Source organism: Oryx dammah, unplaced genomic scaffold, assembly GCF_014754425.2.
Source record: "Oryx dammah isolate SB20612 unplaced genomic scaffold, SCBI_Odam_1.1 HiC_scaffold_13, whole genome shotgun sequence".
Lineage (NCBI taxonomy): Eukaryota > Metazoa > Chordata > Mammalia > Artiodactyla > Bovidae > Oryx > Oryx dammah.
The window spans coordinates 5,097,594-5,120,443 of NW_024070197.1; the positions used below are offsets into that span (position 1 = coordinate 5,097,594).

Genomic DNA, 22,850 nt, shown 5'->3' on the forward strand with positions numbered 1-22,850 from the left:
GCAAATACAAGTTATCCTCTGATATGAAGAATTACAGAATGCACAAGACACAAGTTCTGCAATTCTCATCCTCATCTGTACAATTAGAGACATTTTATTACATTCTAAAATAAATCATGTATCACAACTTATCCACAACAAACAACTCACCGTCCATCTGCATCCAGTTCCCACTACCCACCTGCTCTACTAGGTGTTTCCATTTTAGTCGGTTTATCTCTTTTCTTCCCCTCTGCTCTCCTGCTGTTCCTGTTTCTTCCCTCACACCTGTCCTGCCCCCTCTGTAAACTGTTCCCCTCGAGATGCTTGGTCTCTGCACCCTCTCTGACGGTCCTCCATCTGTGCTTCTGCCTCTTTCTTGCCCCTCGCTGCTCCCTCTCTGCCCTCCAGTTACACCCCTTCTCTCCCTTTTTCACTCCCCTTCTCCCCCGGCTCTGACACCCCAGGTTGTGACGCATCCTTCCTGCTCTCGCTTCCTCTTGTGGTCACACTTGATCCTCCTTCTCTTCCAGCACCATGCTGCTCTGCAGCCCAAGTGTCCAGCTCTTTCATCCTCTCACCCCACTCTGTGTGAAGTGCCTCTCCTTTGGTGCCCCTGCCCCACCGCTGATCCAAGGCCCCTCTGTTACTCTTTGTCAGCTACAAACTGGCACTTGCCATCTACCTACATGCCAGTAGTCATGTTTGAATGTGAGAGCTGGACCATTAAGAAGATTGAGCACCGAAGAATTGATGCTTTTGTACTGTGGTCCTGGAGAAGGCTCTTGAGAGTCCCTTGGACTGCAAGGAGATCACACCAGTCAATCCTAAAGGAAGTCAACCAAGAATATTCACTGGAAGGACAGATGCTGAAGCTGAAGTTCCAATACTTTGGCCACCTGATGGCAAGAGCCAACTCATCAGCAAAGACCCTGATGCAGCAGAAAATGAGAAGGTTGCATACCATCACCGACTCAATGACTATGAGTTTGAGCAAACTTCGGGAGATAGTGGAGGACAGAAGAGCCTGGTATGCTGCAGTCCTGGCGGCCACATAGAATCAAACAGGACTTAGCAACTAAACAATAACAATCTACCTGTCTACCTCTACAAGGGTTAATTCATGTGCTGCTGCAGCTGCTGACCTTCAATACCTCCTGAAAGGAGTTCACAGTGGAGATCAGAAATGAGGCATCTGTGATGGGGGAGAAACTGACAGATGAGGTCTTCAGACACGTGTGTTCAGGAGCCAACGTTATGAGCCCAATTCTTGTATTTCCCCGTATCTAGAAAAGCACTAGAGTCCTCCATGGTGATGACTGTTCCTTGGGATTAGCAAAGCTTCACAAAAGTAGTAGAAAACTTCTGGAAAAAAACGTGCTTGACTGCACGTAATCCCCCTTCACCAAACTCTATATACTGACCTTTCCCCCTGCCTCTTTGCAGCAGCTTCTCAGAGCTATGTGAAGTGCTGTCTCCTGGACCGCAGTCTTCATTTTGCCCCAAACAAAACTTTACCTGCAAACCTCACATTGTGCATTTTTTTAAACTTGACATCTCCCATCCCTGGAGATCCAACTTTTTTAAAAAATCTACATCTTTATTCACCTATTTTCAATGCTTAATCTTTCATTTCACTCTGTTTACAAGTCCCTCAGCCACAGTCTCTATCCCTATGGATTCTCCCTCATCCTCTTCTCATTCTCAGTTTTTCTCTCAGTTGCTCATCATCTGCTTCTCCTGAGCCCTCTGATCCACGTATTTACAGGGCTGAGTAAGACATCTGCCTACAGAAAAAAAAAAAAAACTTTTTCCATCATATGGAATTTGGAACAGAAGACCACTGTATTTCACAAGGCTAGCTCAGGTCACCTCCCATTACAGGGGGAGGCTTGCTGGGCAGAAGGACTGGCTTCAGGAGATGGGAGGACCGAGGTGATGGCAGGGAGGAGGGGGTCTTAGGAGAGGGGCGGGCTGTCCTGAATCCCAGAGATAGGGACGGGAGTGAGGGGACAAAGTAGGTGATTAAATAGTTAATCCAACTAGGGGATTGTCAGTAGAATAAATACCGGAGACTCCTGCAAGTTAATGATTACTCAAGAAAGCAGGCTTGTTTAGCAACAAAGCTATTCAACAGACGCTCAAGAGGACCCTGAAACAATCTAACAACGGTGGCAGGAGCCCCACACCCTGCTCAGTGAGCTCAGTAAATTACCACACGCTCTGTGCACACATAAAAAGCACTAATTTGTGAAGCTAGCTTGACCAGGTAGGAACAACAACAACAAACTTCCCTGCCCAACCTGTTGGTGGGACTGATGCAGGAAGGCTGACATCTACTCAAGAAAGACGAGGAAAGTCTTCTCCCCACCTCACCCCCCACGCCACTTTCCCTCTGATGATAAAGCTGTAGCCCAGCAAGTTCTCTGGGCTTTGCATCCTCTCGGCTGCCCACTTGTAAGACTCACAAACTTCCTATTCTAATAAATCACTTATCTATCACTTTGCCTCTCACTGATTTTTTTTTTTTTTTTTTTTTGCACTGAGACTGAAAGGACTGTGGTGTGGAAGCTCGGCGGCGACCCCTTCCACCGCCACCAACGACACAAAAGAGCTTCACCAGGTCCCGCCAGGAGAACGGGGCCTCTCCCTGGGCGGGAAGGCCAGCGCTGCCCTCCAGGGCTCCAGAAAGCGGGCTGGCAGGAGAGGGGCGCGAATCCGCCTGGCAAAAGAGGGCTTAACTGGGGAGCGGAGGGACTAACGGGTTTTTCAGCCAGAAAATGTAGCTAAAGGCCGCGTCTACCTGGACTGAAGGCAGAAGAGCCGAGGCACCGACCTCCGGACGAATCTAAACCCCAAACACCCGACCTGCACGAGGACTTCTGGATTTACCTCGGGGTGGAAGGGCCAAGTGCTGGGATGTCAGGTATCTAGTCACTCCAAAGCTCCCGAGGTTTGAGTGACGGAGGAGGCGCAGCAGGAATTTACACAGAAAGCCGACGCTTAACCCGCGGCGGTTCAACGTTCATTCCGCGCTCCGCGCTTCCAGTTCCGTAACCAACTGCGCACGCGCGGACCGGTCGCAGGGCCTCCGGGGGCGCTGGGCGGGGCGTCGGCCTCAGGGCGGGTGCGGGCTGCGCGTGAACCCAGACCCGGGAGGGCAGGCGGGACCCGGCGCCTCCCAGGAGCCCCGAATGTGCTGTTACCTTACTGTCTTGAACCTTTGGGAGTGAAAGCGTACAGCCGTGTGGGCTACCTTGGTGGGAAGCTAATCTGTTTCCTCCTAACAAGTGGAGAATCGTTACGGGAAAACCTGCTTTTGCCAGCAGGTTGCTCGCACGCTGTGGTCTCGAGGAGCAAACACTTCGGTGGTTGGAAAAGTGCGACTCCGAGTGGTTGCTGTGCCAGTGAAGTTGCTCAGTCGTGTCCGACTCTTTGCGGCAATTACAATTCACTTGAACAAATGGGACGACAGAGGATGAGATGGTTGGACGGCATCACCGACTCAATGGACGTGAGTTTGAGTAAACTCCCGGAGTTGGTGATGGACAGGGAGGCCTGGTGTGCTGCAGTCCATGGCATCACAAAGAGTCGGGCACGACTGAACTGAACTGAACAGTTTAGGGAAACAAGAACTTGACATGCTCTTCAGTATTACAAAATTAGAATGAGTGATGAAAGTCTCCCACTGAAGAATGGGCCATTTCACACCGACATCTTACAGAATACTTTTCCCTTTCTATAATCCTCATTCTGGCAGGACGCCCAACTCAACGCCTTGGTTCCAGAGCCTCAGGGACACAACCTAGCACCTAAGACTGGAGCACCATGGCATGTAGTAATTTCTGTCACTAATCACTGCAATACATTTTTAAAATGCATTATTTTTTTTTAAATTCTTATAAATTGCATTCTTCTTTTTGCTCAAGTGTTTTACTTGCCTTTTAAAATCACATCCGCTCCCACCTCCAGTTTGAGATATACCTGACTTACATGACTGTGAGTTTAATTTGCACAGCATGATATTCTTACAGAGACTGAAATAATTATCGCAGTAAGTTTAATAAGCATTTCTCATTGCATGTTATACTCTCAGGATAAATAACAAACTGCAGACATGTTCTGTCCCTCACATCTTTTCACCTTTTCTTTGTTCTTTAGGTGGAAATGAGATATTGCAGAAATTAATTTTTATTAAAACTACGATGGCCATTTAACTAGTAGCTAATATTAGCGAAAATATGAGACTGACATTTTGCTGAAAACCAGACAAAATCTAAAAATGAAAAGGGTTTTACTTGAAACCTTCACCATTCTTGGTCACTCAGCAGTCATACTGCTACAAGGACAGTAAAGACTAAGTGTTCATAGATTTAGAAGGGGCAGAGGATGCATCAAATCACACAGCTCACCCTCCAGACTTCCTCTTACCATATCTATCATTATTCACTTCTTGTATCTAAAATTGTCATTTGGCATAAATTTTCAGTCTATCCAAAGCCATTCTTGAAGTAGAAGACAGGGTTCAGTCACTCATTCATGTCTGACTCTTTGCAACCCCATGGACTGCAGCACACCAGGCTTCCCTGTCCTTCACCAACTCCTGGAGCTTGCTCAAGCTCATGTCCATTGAGTCAAGTGATGCCATCCAACCATCCCATCCTCTGTCGTCCCCTTTTCCTTTTGCCTTCCATCTTTCCAGCACCAGGGTCTTTCCCAATGATAGTTCTTTGCATCAGGTGGCCAAAATACTGGAGTTTCAGCTTCAGCATCAGTCCTTCCAATGAATATTCAGGACTGGTTTCCTTTAGGATGGACTGGTTGGATCTCCTTGCAGTCCAAGGGACTCTCAAGAGTCTTCTCCAACACCACAGTTCAAAAGCACCAATTCTTCTGCACTCAGCCTTCTTTATGGTACAACTCTCACATCCACACATGACTACTGGAGAAACCTTAGCTCTGACTAGACGAACCTTTGTCCGCAAAGTAATGTCTATGGTTTTTAATATGTTATCTAGGTTTGTCATAGCTTTTCTTCCAAGGAGCTAGAGCCATTTAATTTCATGGCTGCAGTCACCATCTGCAGTGATTTTGGAGCCCAAGAAAATAAAGACAGGGCTACATGAGGCAAATAAAAGCTTTGAAAGCTTCCATTTAAACTTGAAACATGCCTCTCCACTCATACCAAATTGGCTCAGGAACTCAAAAAAAACAAGCTTGCATGAAATGGGCAAAAAAAGTGCAAATCCTAAGTGAAAGGGAGGGTTGCCTTAGTCTAGTGACCAAACTTGGTATCAAAGGGCAGACATATATGATCTCACAGGTTGATAAATGGCTGTACATAATATTACTATATATGAATAACTGCAGCATCTATCAGAAGTGACTTTTCCCTTCATTTACACTAAATAAAATTACTGATATTAGATAAAATAGGGACCATCACTACAGACCATGCAGACATGAAAAGAATAGAAAGGAACTTACAAAAACTCTACAAGATTATAAGATGAAATGTACTAATTCCATGAAATCCATAAGCTACAACAAATCACCAATGTTAAACATTATTTGAATAACTGCCTTGAACTGCAATGCAAATTTATAATTTCAAAATGCCCACCACCTAAGAAACTCAAAAGCAGAGCTAGTGACTGAGAGCTCAATTAAACTCCTCCATCATGCTCTGCACAGACCCTGCCTGGACTTTCTACATGTTCCCTCCAGATGTACCTTGTAGCTCCTCAAGAGTCTGTGTAATAAACGTCTCCACTTCACTCTCCCTTGCAGTCTTTGGCAGGACTGTTGCCTAACATTCAATATTCAGGGGCTCTATAAAAGGTAATTTAACAAAGTTGCAACAATGGTATTTTATAATTCTATCAAATCTAAAAAGAATTACCATAAATTCTATGTGATTTATTTTCAAGAAACAGAGGAAACACCTGTCAACTCAATTTATGAGGCCAGAATTACTAGGAAACAAAACTAGACAAATAGAAAAAGAGAAAGAAAATAAATTAAATCCCCCATGAAGATTCAAAAGTCCATCATAAAATATTAGTAATAGAAATGTAACATAAAGATTTCATATTAAAGATAACATAAATCAAGGAATTCCCTGGTGGTCCAGGGTTAGCACTCATTGCTTTTACTTGTGGGGCCCAGGTTCAATCCCTGGTCAAGAAGCTAAGATCCTGCAAGCTATGCAGCTCACCAAAAATGATAATATAAATAAAAATCAAGATCACTTAGCAAAGATAAATACATTATTCTTGGTTGTGAACAAATTCTATGTGGAGGATATTCGGTGTCCCACAAAAAAGATTTCCTGTCACCCTTCTGCCATCTCAGTTCTTTCACTGAATTAAAGCCCCAAACTAATTGTTTTTATGTTTATACTGCATCTACTTTGTACCCGTCATTGCCTTTTGAGCATCATTGCATCCTAAGAGTCCCAAAACAACCCAATAACCCCCTGCTATAAAACAGAACAAACACATCTGTCAGGAAAAAAATTCTGCTAAAGAAATGACTTAAAGTATTTTTTATTACAGCATAAAAGTAAATAATAAAACATATCAGGTAATAGCCTAATTTGAAACTGAAATTTAACAGCATTTGGAAAATCGAGTAAATTGTATTATATTATCTAGTTAACATTTCCAAAAAATTAATTAAAGCTAGAGTAACAATGGCACCCCACTCCAGTACTCTTGCCTGGGAAATCCCATGGACGGAGGGGCCTGGTAGGCTACAGTCCATGGGGTCGCGAAGAGTCCCGGACACGACTGAGCGACTTCACTTTCACTTTTCTGCATTGGAGAAGGAAATGGCAACCTACTCCAGTGTTCTTGCCTGGAGAATCCCAGAGACGGGGGAGCCTGGTGGGCTGCAGTCTATGGGGTCGCAGAGTCGGACACGACTGACGCGACTTAGCAGCAGCAGCAGCAGAGTAAAAATATCCCCAGTTTATTTAAATAGTATCTTACAAGTATTTCCCAGAACCATATTGAACGTGTGCTGTGGAAAACAAATGTAATAAATTATTAGCAAGACAAAAAGTGTAATTTTCCAAGCCAATTAAGTCAGGAGGTTCAGGAGTAAGCAAATCGGTGTTTTGCTCCCTCCCCCCCCCCCCCAAAGTAGAGAAGTTTAGCTTTATTGCTTTGCCAAGCAAAGGGGCCACAGTGGGCGAATGCCTTCAATACTGTCTTTCAAACAAGAGCAGGTAGGGAGTTTTATAGTAATGGCTCAAAATGGGTGTGGTCAGCTCCCGGACACTTCTTTGATTGGCTGGGCTGAGGTAAGCGGGAGTCAGCATCATTAACCTTCTGGCTCCAACTGCTCTGGGTTCTACACGCTGGTTGGGCAGCAGGCTTAGTGTCTCTCACCTGGTGGGGGGTTCGGTGGCTGGAGCCTGGACTTACTGAGGCTCAGGTTCTTTGTGTCTCAGCGCAGAAGGAATTCAGCAAATTGACAGGCAAGGAAGGAATAGACTTACTAATATAGGATACTTGTGAGGCACACTAGTTGGCAGGTGAGAGGGGTCTGCTTCAGTGAAGTTTTATGAAGTCTAATCCCATTAAAAAGTTTTTTTTCGGCTTATGGGCTCTTAGTTTCTTAACCATGGATTAAACGTGTCAGCTTGGCAGTGCGAGTACTGAGTCCTAACCATTACTGCCAGGGAATTTCCCTTGATTTCATTTTTGATGTTTGACTATTGACACTTTCTAATGTTCAGGAAGAACTTTTTCTTTTTCAGCCTATCGGAACAAACTAATTAAAGGGAAAAAAAAGCCTGAGTGCTCCTTTGAGACAAACTGGAAGTTCAAACTGTAAGCTTTCCCTCCATGAAGGCTCATCCCAGTAATTAAAATTTCCTCTCATCTTAACTGCTCTCCCTACAATTCCCAAGATTAAGACTCATATCTTATTAAACAGAGGCAGGGACTTCCCTGGCAGTCCAGGGGTTACGATTCTGTGCTTCCACTGTAGTGGGCAAAGGTTTGATCCCTGGTTAACTAAGATCACATATGCCACATGGTACAGCAAAAAAAAAAAAAAAAAATCACACAGATGTAACCACCACCTATTCCCATGCAATGGAGAAAGTAACCAACATTTTCTGGGCACTGTTCCTACCACATAATCCGTCCCTAGTAACCTGTCCCTCTCCTCTCATGAATAGTCCAATCCCTTAATGTCCTTACTGCTCTGCTCACGGTCCCCTAGCAGAGGATTATGTTCTGTAACTCACTGTGATCTATCCATGGATTCTGAACATAACAAGCATGATGGGCAACAGCAACTTTACACTATTCTCTGCCCCTCCCTGACGCTGATTAATACACTACTGAATTTGGTTAATTCAGGGCCCTTGTTTTACCAGGGAATGTGGGTGTGAATCAAGCAAATCTAATGAAGTCAGCTCCTTCATTGACTCCTTACTGACTCCTTCCCAGAGACCATCATCAAAGACCTGTAATGAAGATTAAGGTCAACAGACTTCAAACTTCAGGTTGAATGGCATAAATTATAATGTGGCCTCTTCAAGAAAACACAATTAATAGAATATTTACAGAGTGAAGACAATTGCCAATTTATACATGTTTTCATGTCATATACAAATCATTCCATAAGTTTTAACTTATTGTGACTTGTAATGATTCTAAGAACATAATGATCTCCCATTAATCTTAAGAGAACTGCAGACTTACTTATTCCTTTTATGGATTGGCTGACACACAGGCTAATTTAAGAATTGTGCAAAAACTTTACCTACTTCGTTACATTTGTAAGGATCATCCCCAATATGAGGCATTTTGTGATGAAACCTCAGGAAGCATTGTTTCATCAAATCCTTTCCACATTTAGTAAATCTCTTTAGTTTCTGACCTGTATGAATTGAACCATTACACCAAAGTTGGAGATACCTGATGAAAACTTTTATAACATTATATTTGAAACACTGTTCTCCAGATTAAATCTATTTCAGTGATTTTATCTTCAGGTACAAGCCTTAGCACACGTACTAGTTTGTGTGGTTTCTTTCAAAGGTATGTATTGAGAAGTCTGGTGAATTGTGCAGCCTGGATAAAACCTCCGCTCATAACTCGGTAGGGTTTCTCTTAAATGGACTCTCCCGTTGCCTCATACTTGAACTCAAGGTAAAGATTTTGCCGCACTTGTTACATTTGTAAGGGATAATTCCAGTAATTCCCCCATCTTATGATCTTTGGGTAAAATCCTTGCCACACATATTATATTTGTGTGGTTTCTCCCCAGGATAAATATTCCAATATCGAGTGATGAGTGAGCATTAATTTGGAACCTGGCCCCATTCATTACATATGTAATGTTCGGTCCAGCACAGATTATTTGATAACTGGTAGAATGTGAGGCCCGAGTAAAGGTTTTGCCCATTCCTAGCGTTTGTGAGGTAATAATCTCCAGAAAGAAATCTTTGGTGAATGAATTCTTTTTCTAAAGGGCTGGTCAGACTAAACATACTTACCTGATTTCTCTCCAGAATATTTTCAATGAAGCCTAAGATGGCAACACTTGCTAAAAACACTTCCTTGAAGTTTGTCATCAATGTGGGTTATCTGCCAGTAAGGTAGGCTTCACAATACACTGACACATTTATCAGTCATTGTATTTGTCAGGTTTCTCTCTAACATGACACACTGGTTTAACTTAAGGTTTGAATTTTGACTCAAAATTCATTGAGCCTCTAGCTCAATACATGCCTAGAGCTTCTGTACAGTTCGAGTAGGTGAAATCACCCCTGAATATTCATTGGAAGGACTGAAGCTGAAGCTCCCGTACTCTGGCTACCTGATTCGAAGAGCTAACTGATTAGAAAAGCCGTGATGCCGGTAAAGACTGAAGGCAAAAGCAGAAGAGGGAAACAGAGGATGAGATAGTTAGACAGCATCCCTGACTCAATGGACATGAGTTTGCGCAAACCCCAGAAGACAGTGAAGGACAGGGAAGCCTGGTGTGCTGCAGCCCATGGATTTGCAAGGAGTCAGACATGACTTAGCAACTGAACAACAACAAATGTAGTGACGGCTGAGATTTAAGTAAGGGCTTTTCAACAGTCTTTACTTTTGAAAGGTTTCCCTTTCGTATGAACACTCTGATGCTTTGCCAGGTACACCTTTCGACTAAAGCAGCTGCCACACTCATTACATTTGTAAGGTTTCTCTCCAGTATGAATTCTCTGATGAACTGCAAGATTTGAATTCCGATTGAAGACCTTGCCACACTCGTTACATTTATAAGGTTTCTCTCCAGTATGAGTTCTCCGGTGAATTTCAAGGTATGAATTAAAACTGAAGACTCTACCACATATATCACATTTACATAATTTCTGTCCTGTATGGATTATCTGATGTCTCTTGAGGTTTGAGCTGTGATTAAAGATTTTGCCACAGTCTTTACATTCATAAGGTTTTTCCCCAGTATGAATTCTCCGATGAACTGCAAGGTACGAATTTTGACCAAACACTTTCCCACAGATGTCACATTTATACGGTTTATCTCCTGAATGGATGATTTGATGCTGTATAAGGTGTGAGCCAAAATAAAAAGTTTTGCCACACTCATTACATTTGTAATGTTTCTCTCCAGTATGAATGATCTGATGACTGATGAGGGTTGATCTAATACTGAACATCTTACCACACTCGTTACATTTATAAGGTTTCTCTCCAGTATGAATTCTCTGATGACTTGCAAGGTTTCCTTTTTGACTGAAAGCTTTGCCACATTCATTACATTTGTAAGGTTTCTCTCCAGTATGAATTCTGCGATGTTTTGCAAGGTATGAATTCTGACTAAACACCTTGCCACATTCATTACATTTGTATGGTTTCTCTCCAGTATGTATTCTCTGATGAACTGTAAGGTATGAACTTTGAGTAAACACTTTTTCACATGTATCACATTTATATAAGTTCTCTTTTGTATGGATTATCTGATGTCCGGTGAGGTGCAATCCATAGTTAAGGGTTTTGCCACACTCATTATATTTGTAACATTTCTCTGAAGTATGAATTGTTCTATGAATAGCAAGGTCTGAATGTTGACTAAAGACTTTGCGACATACATCACAATTAAATATTTTCTCTTCTGTATGGATCAACTGATGCTGAGTGAGGTTTAAGCGCTGATGAAAGGTTTGACCACTCTGATTACAATTGTAAGGGCTGTCCTTGTGTGCCCTCTGGTCTTGTGTCAGTACTGAAGGATGCATAAAATCATTCACACATGGATTACCAAGGTTGGGCTGGATAATAGAAGAAATTCCTTGAAGTTGTAAAAATGACGCATTAATGTTGATACTCCTGTGAGCTTCATTAAATTCATCAATTTTCTCTTCACTTTTATAAAGCTGCACTTCATTCCCAAAGCTTAATGGAAGTCTGTTTTCAATAGTCTGAATTCCTGTAATGCTTCTACCATGTCGCTGTCTCTTACAGGGGAGATTTTTGCCATGGGATACAGGCTTTCCTTTGTAATTTCTTTCCTCATCTCTTGGCTGAAACTCAAAGTCACATATATTTTCTTGGATTTTCCTGAGGTAAAAATTTTCAATTTTATTCCTTTTGTGTCTTCCCAGTATAACTATTTGGAATCCTTCTCCTCCATAAATGTTTGCATTTAGTTGTAATCTCTTGATCACATGCATATGAGAGATATCTACAAGATATAAAGAACCATAAGTAATCCCATTCATTATAATTCCTAAGTAAATACTTCATGTTAAATACATGATATTATATCAAACTAGTACTGACATAAAAAGGAGTTATGAAAATTCCCAGTCATGATATTAAAACCTTTGCAAACACAAAATGAATGATTCTTTAGTAAAGTGATCTGAGGTAATTCCACTTAATTTTAGGGCACCCAATTTTCAAACAACTTATGTAAAAACACTCATTGTAAAAATTTCTGTTGACTATCAAAAGTGTATATTTCAACCATGACACCAAAGCGCATACCAATTAGCAGTTAACATACTTACTGGTGCCTCATAACTGAGGAGAAAAGAATATTATTATACTATACATATATTATACATACTTGTTAAATATAAATGAATGCTAAAAAATCTGACAAAATATATTACCACAATAAACAATCCAAAACGAACTTATTTAATGAATAATCGCAATGAGTGGCAGTTTTGAATTCGGAAACAAATAGAGAAAAAAATAGCAAATGTGATAAAAGTTTTTTAAAAAACAAAATGTTCTTTGAAATACCTCCTGTAAAACTATGTACCCATGAAGCAGCATAAAAATTCTAAAAGACCACTTTCTATAAATAAAATTTAAATATCAATAAATGAAATATTCTCCATTTACATTAACAGCTACACACAGAGCAACTCCTTACCTGTGCACTGCCCTAAAATATCCAGGTCATTGCCTCCAAAATACATATTGCGAATTTATTTAACTACGGTCATAGACAATATGGTTGAGAACAAATTGCAAGAAAAAGGAATATAATATATAATAAACAAAATAGATATAATAAACATACCTGAATATTATCTTTTTATACAAAAGCCACTTTTGATTTGTTAGTATAAAAATGCACTATTTCTGGAGTAGGAACCAGCAACCCACTCCAGTATTCTTGCCTGGAAAATTTCATGAGCAGAGGAGACTGGTGGGCTACAGTCCAAGGGGTCACAAAAGAGTTGGACATGACTTAATGACTGAGCCTGCACACACACACAATGTATAATATATAATTTTTACTGTTGTAAAAATTTACTGCTATAAAAATTTTAAAGCAAATAAAGATCTTTCTCAAAAGGAAAAAAAAGCACTATTTCTGAGAATTCCTTGGCAGTTCAGTGGTTAAAACTCAGCACTTTCACTGCCCTGGGTCCAGGTTCCATTCCTGGTTGGGAAACTAAGATCCCATAGGGAGCATTGTGTGCCAAAAAAAAAAAAAAAAAAAAAAAGGACATTTCATGCCATCTAACATTACCAATTTCTTTTGAAAGTCTTGAGGAAAATAATCACAATTTTTCAAGTAAGGAAAATGGAATCACAGATTTATGTATATGACCCCAATTGAAACAGAACATAAAGTGATAACCACAGTATGAATTTTGATCTACAGCCTGAGACAACATATACTTAAACATGACTGCCCACCCAAGCAGTCTAGATTACAAAATACTATGACAAATATCAGGAGTTAAGAAAGAAAACGTCAAGGAAAACACAAGTGAGCTGTGTAACTACTAAAGGGATTCAGCCACCCCTTTTGAAACTGGTTTCTGAGTTATCACAGCTGCACACAGTGATTTAGGTTGTGTCAAGAGAAAGCTGTTCAATACACAGAGGTGTTGTTTTTACAGTGTAAGTAAAGTGGAAGGTGGAGGAATGGTGAAAGAGTGCTGTGGAAATTAAGAAATTTAGGATAATAACTTAAATATACTAGAAAATAAGAATCTTTCATCCACATCATGGTATCATGTAAAGAAAGATCAGAACTGAGAAACGGCTTGGGTGGAGCATAGAGTACCTATATCTACATAGCTTTTGACTGTGAATACCACTGTACAAGAGCAACTAAAATACTGACCTTAAAACAAAAGAAGAATTGGTTTAGCAATAGAATAGTTCTGTACCATTTTTAACTAGGGGAATTATACTATGAGTATGGGAAAGAACCAAATGAGATTTAAACACTGTAGGAAGAAATTAACTCTCAATCTATTACACTATTTGCTATGCAATGTATCCAACTGAGTATTTTAGCAACTGTATTTCCACATATATGCTCAATATAAACATACACAGTATTCCAGGAGACTGTGCAATAATGTACTCAGCAAAAAGCAGAGGAAAAAACCAGGAGAAGACTATTCCAAGGAGTCTAATCTGTATATACAAATGCAGAGCAAAGTAATAGGATCAATAGTATTGTAAAGGAGGGAGATCATGATTTCAGAATGAAGGTCTCCTAGTTGGGTAAGCAGAGTTTATATGAGGAAACAAACAGAAAGTGCTTGACAAAGCCTGAAGATATAATCAGGATATAATATATTCCAGGATATAATCAAAACAAGTAAGTTAAAAACGAAAAAAGTAACTAAAATATTAATTACCTAATATCCTTTTGCATACAAAATTTTGATGCTAGCTCTCCTTATTATTAAACATAACAGTGTTGTTTTAGCTGGCCTCTCTAAAAACTGGAAATCATATTAAATTCTTAACACAAACTCTCAAAGAAAAAACCATGAGGAGTTATGTCAGCAGGCCAGTTAACCACAGGCACTCATTACCTATGAGGGAACCAAGTTAAAACAAAGCAGGAAAAAAAAAAGCAGAAAACAATTTGGGAAAACTCACTCAAACGGTAAAGAAGCAGCAGCACTCAAACAGATGCCTGTCCAGAAAACACTAAACCGAAAAATGTAGGAAAGTTCATGACAATTTCCTGGCCTTTGACTCCCCTCCTCCTCCTTACACTGCATTGAGAATGAACTGGCACAAGCCTCCCCATTCCCAGAGGTTCCCTCAGGTGAAAATGCTAAAAATATGACAGAAACATTCAGTAAATGAGAAATAGAAAAAAATGACCTCAACACAATAAAGGACATGTATTAAGAGCCCATAGTTAACATCATATTCAATGTGTAATGACTTAAAACTTTTCCCCTAACATCAGGAACTAGACAAGGATACTTGCACTATCTCTAAAACAAGAAATAGAATTTCTAGCAAGAACACAAAGGTAGCAAAAACAAATAAAACAATCCCAACAGAAAAAACAAGCAAAACATCTCTGTTGACAAGTGAAATATAAGAAACCTTGAAGAATTCCCTGGCGGTCCAGATATGGTTAGGACTCCAGGCTTCCATTGCCAGGATCGATCCCTGGTGGGGAATCTAGAATCCCACATGGTGCATGTTGTGGCAAAAATAAATAAAAAGCTCTGAAGGTTCTGGAAAAAAAAAAAAAAAAACTGATAAAAACAATGAACTCAGAAAAATGACAATATACAAAAATCAATACTATTTCCCTATATTAACAATAAAAAAAATCAAGAATTAAATTCAGAAAATTCAATTTACGATACCATCAAAAAAATAAAGTGTTCAGCAAAACCATACAGAAGAAGGGAAAGATATATGCACTATGAATTGAAAACACAGCTGAAAAATATCTGAAAAGTCAAATTAATGCAGACATCCCAAGTTCAATGGATTAGAAGTAAATATGATCAGGGTGTAAATACTACCCTGAAGTGATCAACAGAGTCAACCCAATCCCCAATAAAATCCCAACTGTGTGTCTTGAAGAAACAGATACATCCTAAGAGTCAAATGCAATCTCAAAAGACACTCAATAGCAAAACCAAGATTGAAAAGAAGAAAGTTGAAGTTTCACAATTATTTCAAAATTCTTAGAAACCTAAACTAATCCAAGCAGTGTGGTATGAGCATAAAGAGAGAGAGACCAGTAGTATATAACACAGAGACATGAGAAATAAACTCTAGTGTATGTGGTCCAATGACGTTCCACAGGGGGTGAGGACCACTCAATGGAGACCAGACAGTCTATTAAACAAAAAACAAATTACAGATCAGATTGAAAGTATCACTCCACTTTATAAGTTCTCTGACTTAGATGTTTCAAAATTAGCTGTTGATGTACAAAGAACAACGGTACACAGGTGAACAAAAGACAGCATTAACAACAGTTTACACAATAGCCTCAAAATATAAGGATGTGAACTTGGACAATGTTATCCTGAGAAAAAATTCCTATACCATTTGCTGAGAATGAAAGGGATGGTCACAGCACATGTGAACATCACTGTCACAATGCCACTGAGACAGGCTTTTGTGACATTGCTCAAAACCAGAAAAACACCCAGAAAGATTTATCAGTCGGGTTCTGGTGATATTTCCTATTTTGTATCATAGAATATGCAGGCCACTTTACTACAGGGTGGTGAATTTCTATATAGCAGGAAATACTACAATGCATGAGGGATAGTATTCTCCATCAAATTTATCTGTTACCCAGTAACAGAGAGTCCACCAGAAAGTATTGATTAACTGAGGGTGAATTATCACAGCAGAATCAGATAATTTCAGGGCATAGACTATGTATTTCACAAATTTCAGAGGCAAAATCACACACAAAGTTACAAGAGTATGATATGAGGAAGAGAATACATTCCCAGACTAGATAGAACACTACAGGAGTGAAAAATACATGAGACATGTGTGTCATACATCACAGGATCTTCAGACAGAACAATGTGCTCCTGCTACCGACACCAAACTAAGAGCCCGAAAGACACACAAACGCTCCTCATTAGGACTGGGGATCAAAGAGAGCATGACTGTGTCTACTGTCTTTAGTTTTCCTGCAAAATAATTACAGGAAACAGAATGCATCACCCTGTTACACAAGCCTGAAGAGTGTGGCCAAGGCAGAAGAGAAGGAATAGAAGAGGGATCCAAACAAGCAGACAGGACGAGAGACAGCTGCATGCAGATTCTAGGGTGCCAAATGCAATCAGAGAGCAGCCAGTGCTTTCCCCCTTCTGATGAAGTCTTCTAAAAACATCAACTGGAGACGGAATGAGCAAGGGTTCAGGGACTGTTGTCTGCAGGTATCAGTTCTTATCTCTGTGAACTGGGAACTGGACTGCCAATAGAGTGAAGATGAGAAGGAGAGATGAGGAAGTAAGATGTCCCTTTAAAAGTCCACCTCATGCTCCTCTAAGGCAAGCAACAGGGGTTCACAGGAGTCAGATGGCAGAGCACTGCAGATCACGATAGAAGCTCTGCCTTTGTCCCTGGTGGGGATGTGGCACCACTAGAGGTAAAAGAATACATTTTACATGTGGAAAGACAAGAGGGATAGGTTACAAAGAAGAAAAATTTCCTCTGAGAGCTCACATAGTAAGTAAATGTTTAAACTTCCTATAGAATTCTCTGACAAGGGTAAAGTCTGTGAACACTATTAATAGTGAGGCTCCCCTGGACCCTTCTGAGATCTGAACTGTGTTCACCCTTTGATATACTGCCAAAGGCATTCACCTCACTCTCCATTGACCAGGGCTCTTTGTCTTGTTACAAAGTGGGTAAAATATTCAAATAAGAAACAGAAATACCTCCACATAAGAAGAAAGACACATAATTTGCTGTGGCTTTGCCAGAATCCTAGTCCCTTGCTCAACTGAGGATTGATGGGAATACAGAGAGGAATAGAAAAATATTTTCAAAATTCTCCTGCTGTTTACCTCCTTCTGAATATAGAGGTAACAGTACAATGTGAAGAAACATAGCTCTTTTCCCAAAACTCCTGAATCAAAAGCACATGGGTAGGAAACAGGAAAATGGGTATGTTAAAAGTTTTCCATTGAGCTTTACAACTACAAAAGCTCTGGAACAACTCCTGATGTATCATGAAGTGGGCAGATCGTCAGAGGAAAAGGTAGATTTAAACTCCTGAGGCTGCATCCTAAAGCTCTTCATGTCTGAAACAACAGGGATTTCGGTTCAGTCAAGTAAAACCGGGGCTCCCAAGAGGCACACAGTGGGAAATGCAGAGATACCCCAGGGCAGATCCCAACTTCAAAGGGAAGTGATCCTCACCCAAGGAGACTAGGTTCCTGAGGGTCTCCAGCATCACGTCCCTGTACAAGGCCCTCTGAGCAGGGTCCAGGCATTCCCACTCCTCCTGAGTGAACTCTATGGCCACATCCTTGAAGGTCAGCTGTGCCTGAAATGAAAACACATTTCACCAAGGGGCCAGGAGGAGATCTCTTATTTTCACACAAAAGGAGAAGAGAAGGGAAAAGATCAAGTTGAAGTATGTTTTCCGACAGATCCAAGTAAAGCTATTTGGAGGAAACTATGGGTCTCTTAATTTTAATTCCTTTTGCTTTTACACAGAGATTATGATAACCTGTAATCAACATGGATTTTTCACTTTTGTGGACAATACATGAAATACATGTAAGTAAGATTCAACAATGTGTTGTTCCTCCAGAAGTGTTTGACTATGTTTTACACACTGCTATTCAATATCTAGATGAGCTACACAATGAGTGGTGGCATCAGAAATGACAAAGTCAACAGTGCCATAAAAAAAAGGTCAAAATCTTAAATTATGATCATAAGAACAACAGCAATGACTAAAAGTGTTCAAATCCTTTAAAGATGCTATCCAATATTCCAAATGCTTTACGGCTATGAAATTTTTTAATCAACATCATAGTGCAGTAGAGAAAGACACATGCTGTTCTACAGAGACAAGTATCAGACACATTTGGAGAAACTCAACTTAGTTTAAGAAGCTAAGAAATGATACAGCAAGAACCTCAATTAAAGAGAATGCAGTCTTAAACTGAAGATATAGAAGCAAAAACTGAAGTAATAGAAGAGCTGCTACTGCTAAGTCACTTTAGTTGTGTCCGACTCTGTGTGACCCCATAGACGGCAGCCCACTAGGCTCCCCAGTCCCTGGGATTCTCCAGGCAAGAACACTGGAGTGGGTTGCCATTTCCTTCTCCAATGAATGAAAGTGAAAAGTGAAAGTGAAGTCGCTCAGTGTGCGACCCTCAGCGACCCCATGGACTGCAGCCTTCCAGGCTCCTCTGTCTATGGGATTTTCCAGGCAAGAGTACTGGAGTGGGGTGCCATTGCCTTCTCTGAAGAGCATTAAGGCTAAAAAAAAAGAACAGCATTAGAAACACACTGACAGAGGGTTCCCTGAGACTACTTGAAATAAGTTCAAAGTGAACAACACAGAAGGCAATAAAAGATCATTACAGATGTGGGCACACAAACACATACACATAGCATGTTAGTAATCTTACTACTATTTTAACCACGAACAAGAGAGTGTAGAAAAAATGCAGGGTCACGGAGTATATTTATACTGTCAACTATAATACAGTACACAGTTATAAAATCATGATGTTTTTTATGAAAACCATGGACTTCTAGATTCATGAACTCATGGACACACATGTAAATGTAGAAATAACTGAAATGAGAGAAGGTGTCTCTGGACATATTTGTGCATGATTTTTTTCATCATTGTTTTCATTCATTTAAATTTCAGCATTTTTGGAAGAATGAAATAGCATCAACTGTACCAAATGGTAGTAACATGAAAAAAAAACAGGATCCCCTGACTGCAATCTCTATGGAACATCTATATATAAAGACAATGAAAACCATAACATTGACAAAGATATGTATTAACAAATGCAGAGTTTATATCTGCATTCCACTCATAAAACACTGAGTCAAACTTAGAAAAGCTGTTACTATTATACATTAAGAGATGAAGAAAAAAATGATCACAAAGCAAAGTTAAAAACTACTTAAAGAGTTAAATATCACAACCATAAAGAAACTGGAAAAAAATACATTGTAATTGAGAAAGACTATTTCACCAAATCTCATGATCAAAAGGAAACTGAACCCATTCCCTCTGAAGTTACAGTGGACTGTACAGGGGATGACAGAGGATGAGATGGTTGGATGGCATCACCAACTGGATGGACATGAGTTTGAGCAAGCTCTGGGAGTTGGTGATGGACAGGAAAGCCTGGCATGCTGCAGTCCATGGGGTCACAAAGAGTCCGACATGACTGAGCCATAGAACTGAACTGAACTGAAAGCATGAGAGACAAGAGGAAAAAACTGCCCAAGGAAGTAAAAAATTTGCTCACTGAAAATTACTAAAGTTTACTAAGAGAAATCTGAGGACATAAGTAAATAAAAAGATACTCTGTACTCATGAATTGGAAGATTTAATATTCTTAAAATGACTTTATTACTGAAAGTGTTAGATTCTAATGGAATCCCTGTCAAAATTTCAAAGGCAATTTTTGCCGTTAAAAAAAAAACTACAATTCACAAGGAACCTCAAGGGACCCCCAAACAGCCAAAATATTCTTGAAACAGATGGAGGCTGTCATTTTCAAAATTTAAAACATATTACAAAGTAATCAAGATGATGTTGTAATGGCATAAGCCCAGATACAGAACCCACTGGAACAGATTCAGTTCAGTTCAGTTCAGTCACTCAGTAGTGACTGACGCTTTGCGACCCCATGAATTGTAGCACATCAGGCCTCCCTGTCCATCACCAACTCCCGGAGTCCACCCAAACTCATGTCCATCGAGTCGGTGATGCCATCCAGCCATCTCATCCTCGTCATCCCCTTCTCCTCCTGCCCCCAATCCCTCCCAGCATGAGGGTCTTTTCCAATGAGTCAACTCTTAGCATGAGGTGACCAAAGTATTGGAGTTTCAGCTTCAGCATCAGTCCTTCCAATGAACACCCAGGACTGATCTCCTTTAGGATTGACTGGTTGGATCTCCTTGCAGTCCAAGGGACTCTCAAGAGTCTTCTCCAACACCACAGTTTAAAAGCATCAATTCTTCGGCGCTCAGCTTTCTTCATAGTCCAACTCTCACATCCATATATGACCACTGGAAAAACCATAGACTTTATTAGCTTTTTGTGTAAACCAAGGAATACAGCCTCTTCTATTTTTTTCACTACATTATTCTTCTCTAATTTCTCTTTAAATCTCTAATTAATCTCTCTTTAATGGCCAACTCCGTCCCTGCTTCGAATTCCCTGGATCCTCTGGGGCTGGACCCTGGGACCACAGTTCAAAAGCATCAGTTCTTCAGCACTCAGCTTTCTTCACAGTCCCACTCTCACATCCATACATGACCACTGGAAAAATCATAGCCTTGACTAGACAGACCTTTGTTGGCAAAGTAATCTCTCTGCTTTTCAATATGCTATCTAGGTTGGTCATAACTTTTCTTCCAATGAGTAAGCGTCTTTTAATTTCATGGCTGCAATCAGCATCTGCAGTGATTTTGGAGCCACAAAAAATAAAGTCTGACACTGTTTCCACTGTTTCCCATCTATTTCCCATGAAGTGATGGGACCAGATGCCATGATCTTCGTTTTCTGAATGTTGAGCCTTAAGCCAACTTTTTCACTCTCCTCTTTCACTTTCACCAAGAGGCTTTTTAATTCCTTTTCACTTTCTGCCATAATGGTGGTATCATCTGCATATCTGAGATTATTGATAGTTCTCCTGGCAATCTTGATTCCAGCTCGTGCTTCTTCCAGCCCAGCGTTTCTCATGATGTACTCTGCATATAAGTTAAATAAGCAGGGTGACAATATACAGCCTTGACGTACTCCTTTTCCTATTTGGAACCAGTCTGTTGTTCCATGTCCAGTGGAACAGATTAGAGTACCAGAAATAATTCAGTGAATATGATATACAATGTACAGAGAAAGGTGCAAAGACTGCACAAAGGGCAAAGGACAGTCTTGATAATAAATGATACAGAGCAACTATATACAATCCAGCAAAAGAATGAAGATGGAACCTTATTTGTAACAAAGGTAAAGTCCTCTATATCACAGGATATAATCCACCAAGTGCAGAGAAAACCTCTGAGGAATAGAGGTGACAAAAGTGATTTAAAGAATGTCCAGTTGTCAAAGACTTTGATTCATTTCACAGGTCAAATTCAAAAATGGAATAAAACATTCCCAGGAAGTCCAGTGGTTAGGACTTGTGCTTTCATTGTCATGGATTTAGGTTCAAACCCTGGCTGGGGAACTAAGATAGTACAAGCCAACATGTGGCACAGTCAAAAAAAAAAAAAAAAAGGAATCAATCTCCTTATATCACTGATGTCTGTCTCTGAACCTTCCCTTCCATTTGCAACTATTAAGATTTGAAGTCAATAGAGAACAAACGTATGGTTCCCAAGGGGGAAGAATGGGGAAGGGATAATCAGGGTGTTTGGGATGGGCATGCACACACTGCTGTATTTAAAATAAAATAACCAACAAGGTCCTCATATAGCACATGGAACTCTGCCCAATATTATATGAGTCTGGATGGGATGGGAGTCTGGGGGAGAATGGATACATGTGTATATATGGTTGAGTCCCTTTTCCTTCCACCTAAAACTATCACAACCCTGTTAATCAGCTCTACTCCAATATAAAATGGCTAAAAAAAAAAAAAATACTTGAAGTCAATGACTCATTCATTCAGCTTCAAATGCCTTAGAAAAAGAATGAATTACCCCTCATTGGTCAGTTTTCCAGATTTTATCAGATACTATGCATATTAATGTTCAACTTCTTTATCCTGGTTGACAGAGAGCAGATAGCGCATCCAGATGGGCCCTCAGCAATCCCTGCTGCCCAAGAGCACTGAGACCCCATCTCCAACCCCTGGGTGAGAAATCTTGCCCAGGATGATGCCCAGGGGAGCTTCCCCACAAGGACCAGGTCACCGGGTCATGGGGAGACGGGATCTAAGTGGAGATGACAGGCCCTGAGGGAAGGCCCTGGGTGAGTGTGCATATATAGGAGTCAGACAGGATACTCCAGAGTCTGACACAGTTAGTGAGTCCAGAGAAGAGCATTTCAGGAAGAACAGACTGAGAATCCACTGAGGATATGACTTTACCTGAGAAAGAGCCATGCCTGACTTCAGTTCTTTCCTCTTCCTCCTCTTCTATGCTCTTCCTTGGGCAAAGTAAGTCTTCTGAAGTCAACCTTGAAAGTTGCAAAACTGCTGTTAGAATCCGTATCTTCTCTCTCTGTGCCCCAACCACACACATACACAAAGATCTCATCAGGTGGAAAAGTGTCTTTGGCTGCCCATTGTCACAAGAGAGACCAGAGACCAACACGGGACTTTCTCACACTTGCCCTCGGATCACACTCCCCTCCTGGTGAGGCCTCATGTACACACCAGCAGGGGGCACCTCCGCTGACCCCACGATCCCCTTCAG

General features: G+C 40.6%; 2 protein-coding genes across 7 annotated transcripts in view; one reads left to right on the forward strand and one right to left on the reverse strand.

Annotated features, from left to right (window-relative positions):
• LOC120871946 (zinc finger protein 420-like) overlaps window positions 1-22,850 on the forward strand; it is a 719,570-nt gene that overhangs the window by 185,786 nt on the left and 510,934 nt on the right. The gene's annotated exons all lie outside the window — the stretch shown is intronic.
• Window positions 6,512-22,850, reverse strand: part of LOC120871970 (zinc finger protein 665-like) — a 41,909-nt gene continuing 25,570 nt past the window's right edge. For 3 of the 5 annotated variants that reach the window (XM_040252067.1, XM_040252068.1, XM_040252069.1), the window contains 3 exons: window positions 22,523-22,611; window positions 17,640-17,766; window positions 6,512-11,688 (listed from right to left, as the gene is read on the reverse strand). In XM_040252067.1, the coding sequence (XP_040108001.1) occupies window positions 10,079-11,688; window positions 17,640-17,766; window positions 22,523-22,537 (1,752 nt within the window). In that variant the 5' untranslated portion in view covers window positions 22,538-22,611 and the 3' untranslated portion in view covers window positions 6,512-10,078. The remainder of the gene's footprint in view (window positions 11,689-17,639; window positions 17,767-22,522; window positions 22,612-22,850) is intronic. The other 2 variants (XR_005723142.1, XM_040252071.1) reach the window with 2 other exon arrangements.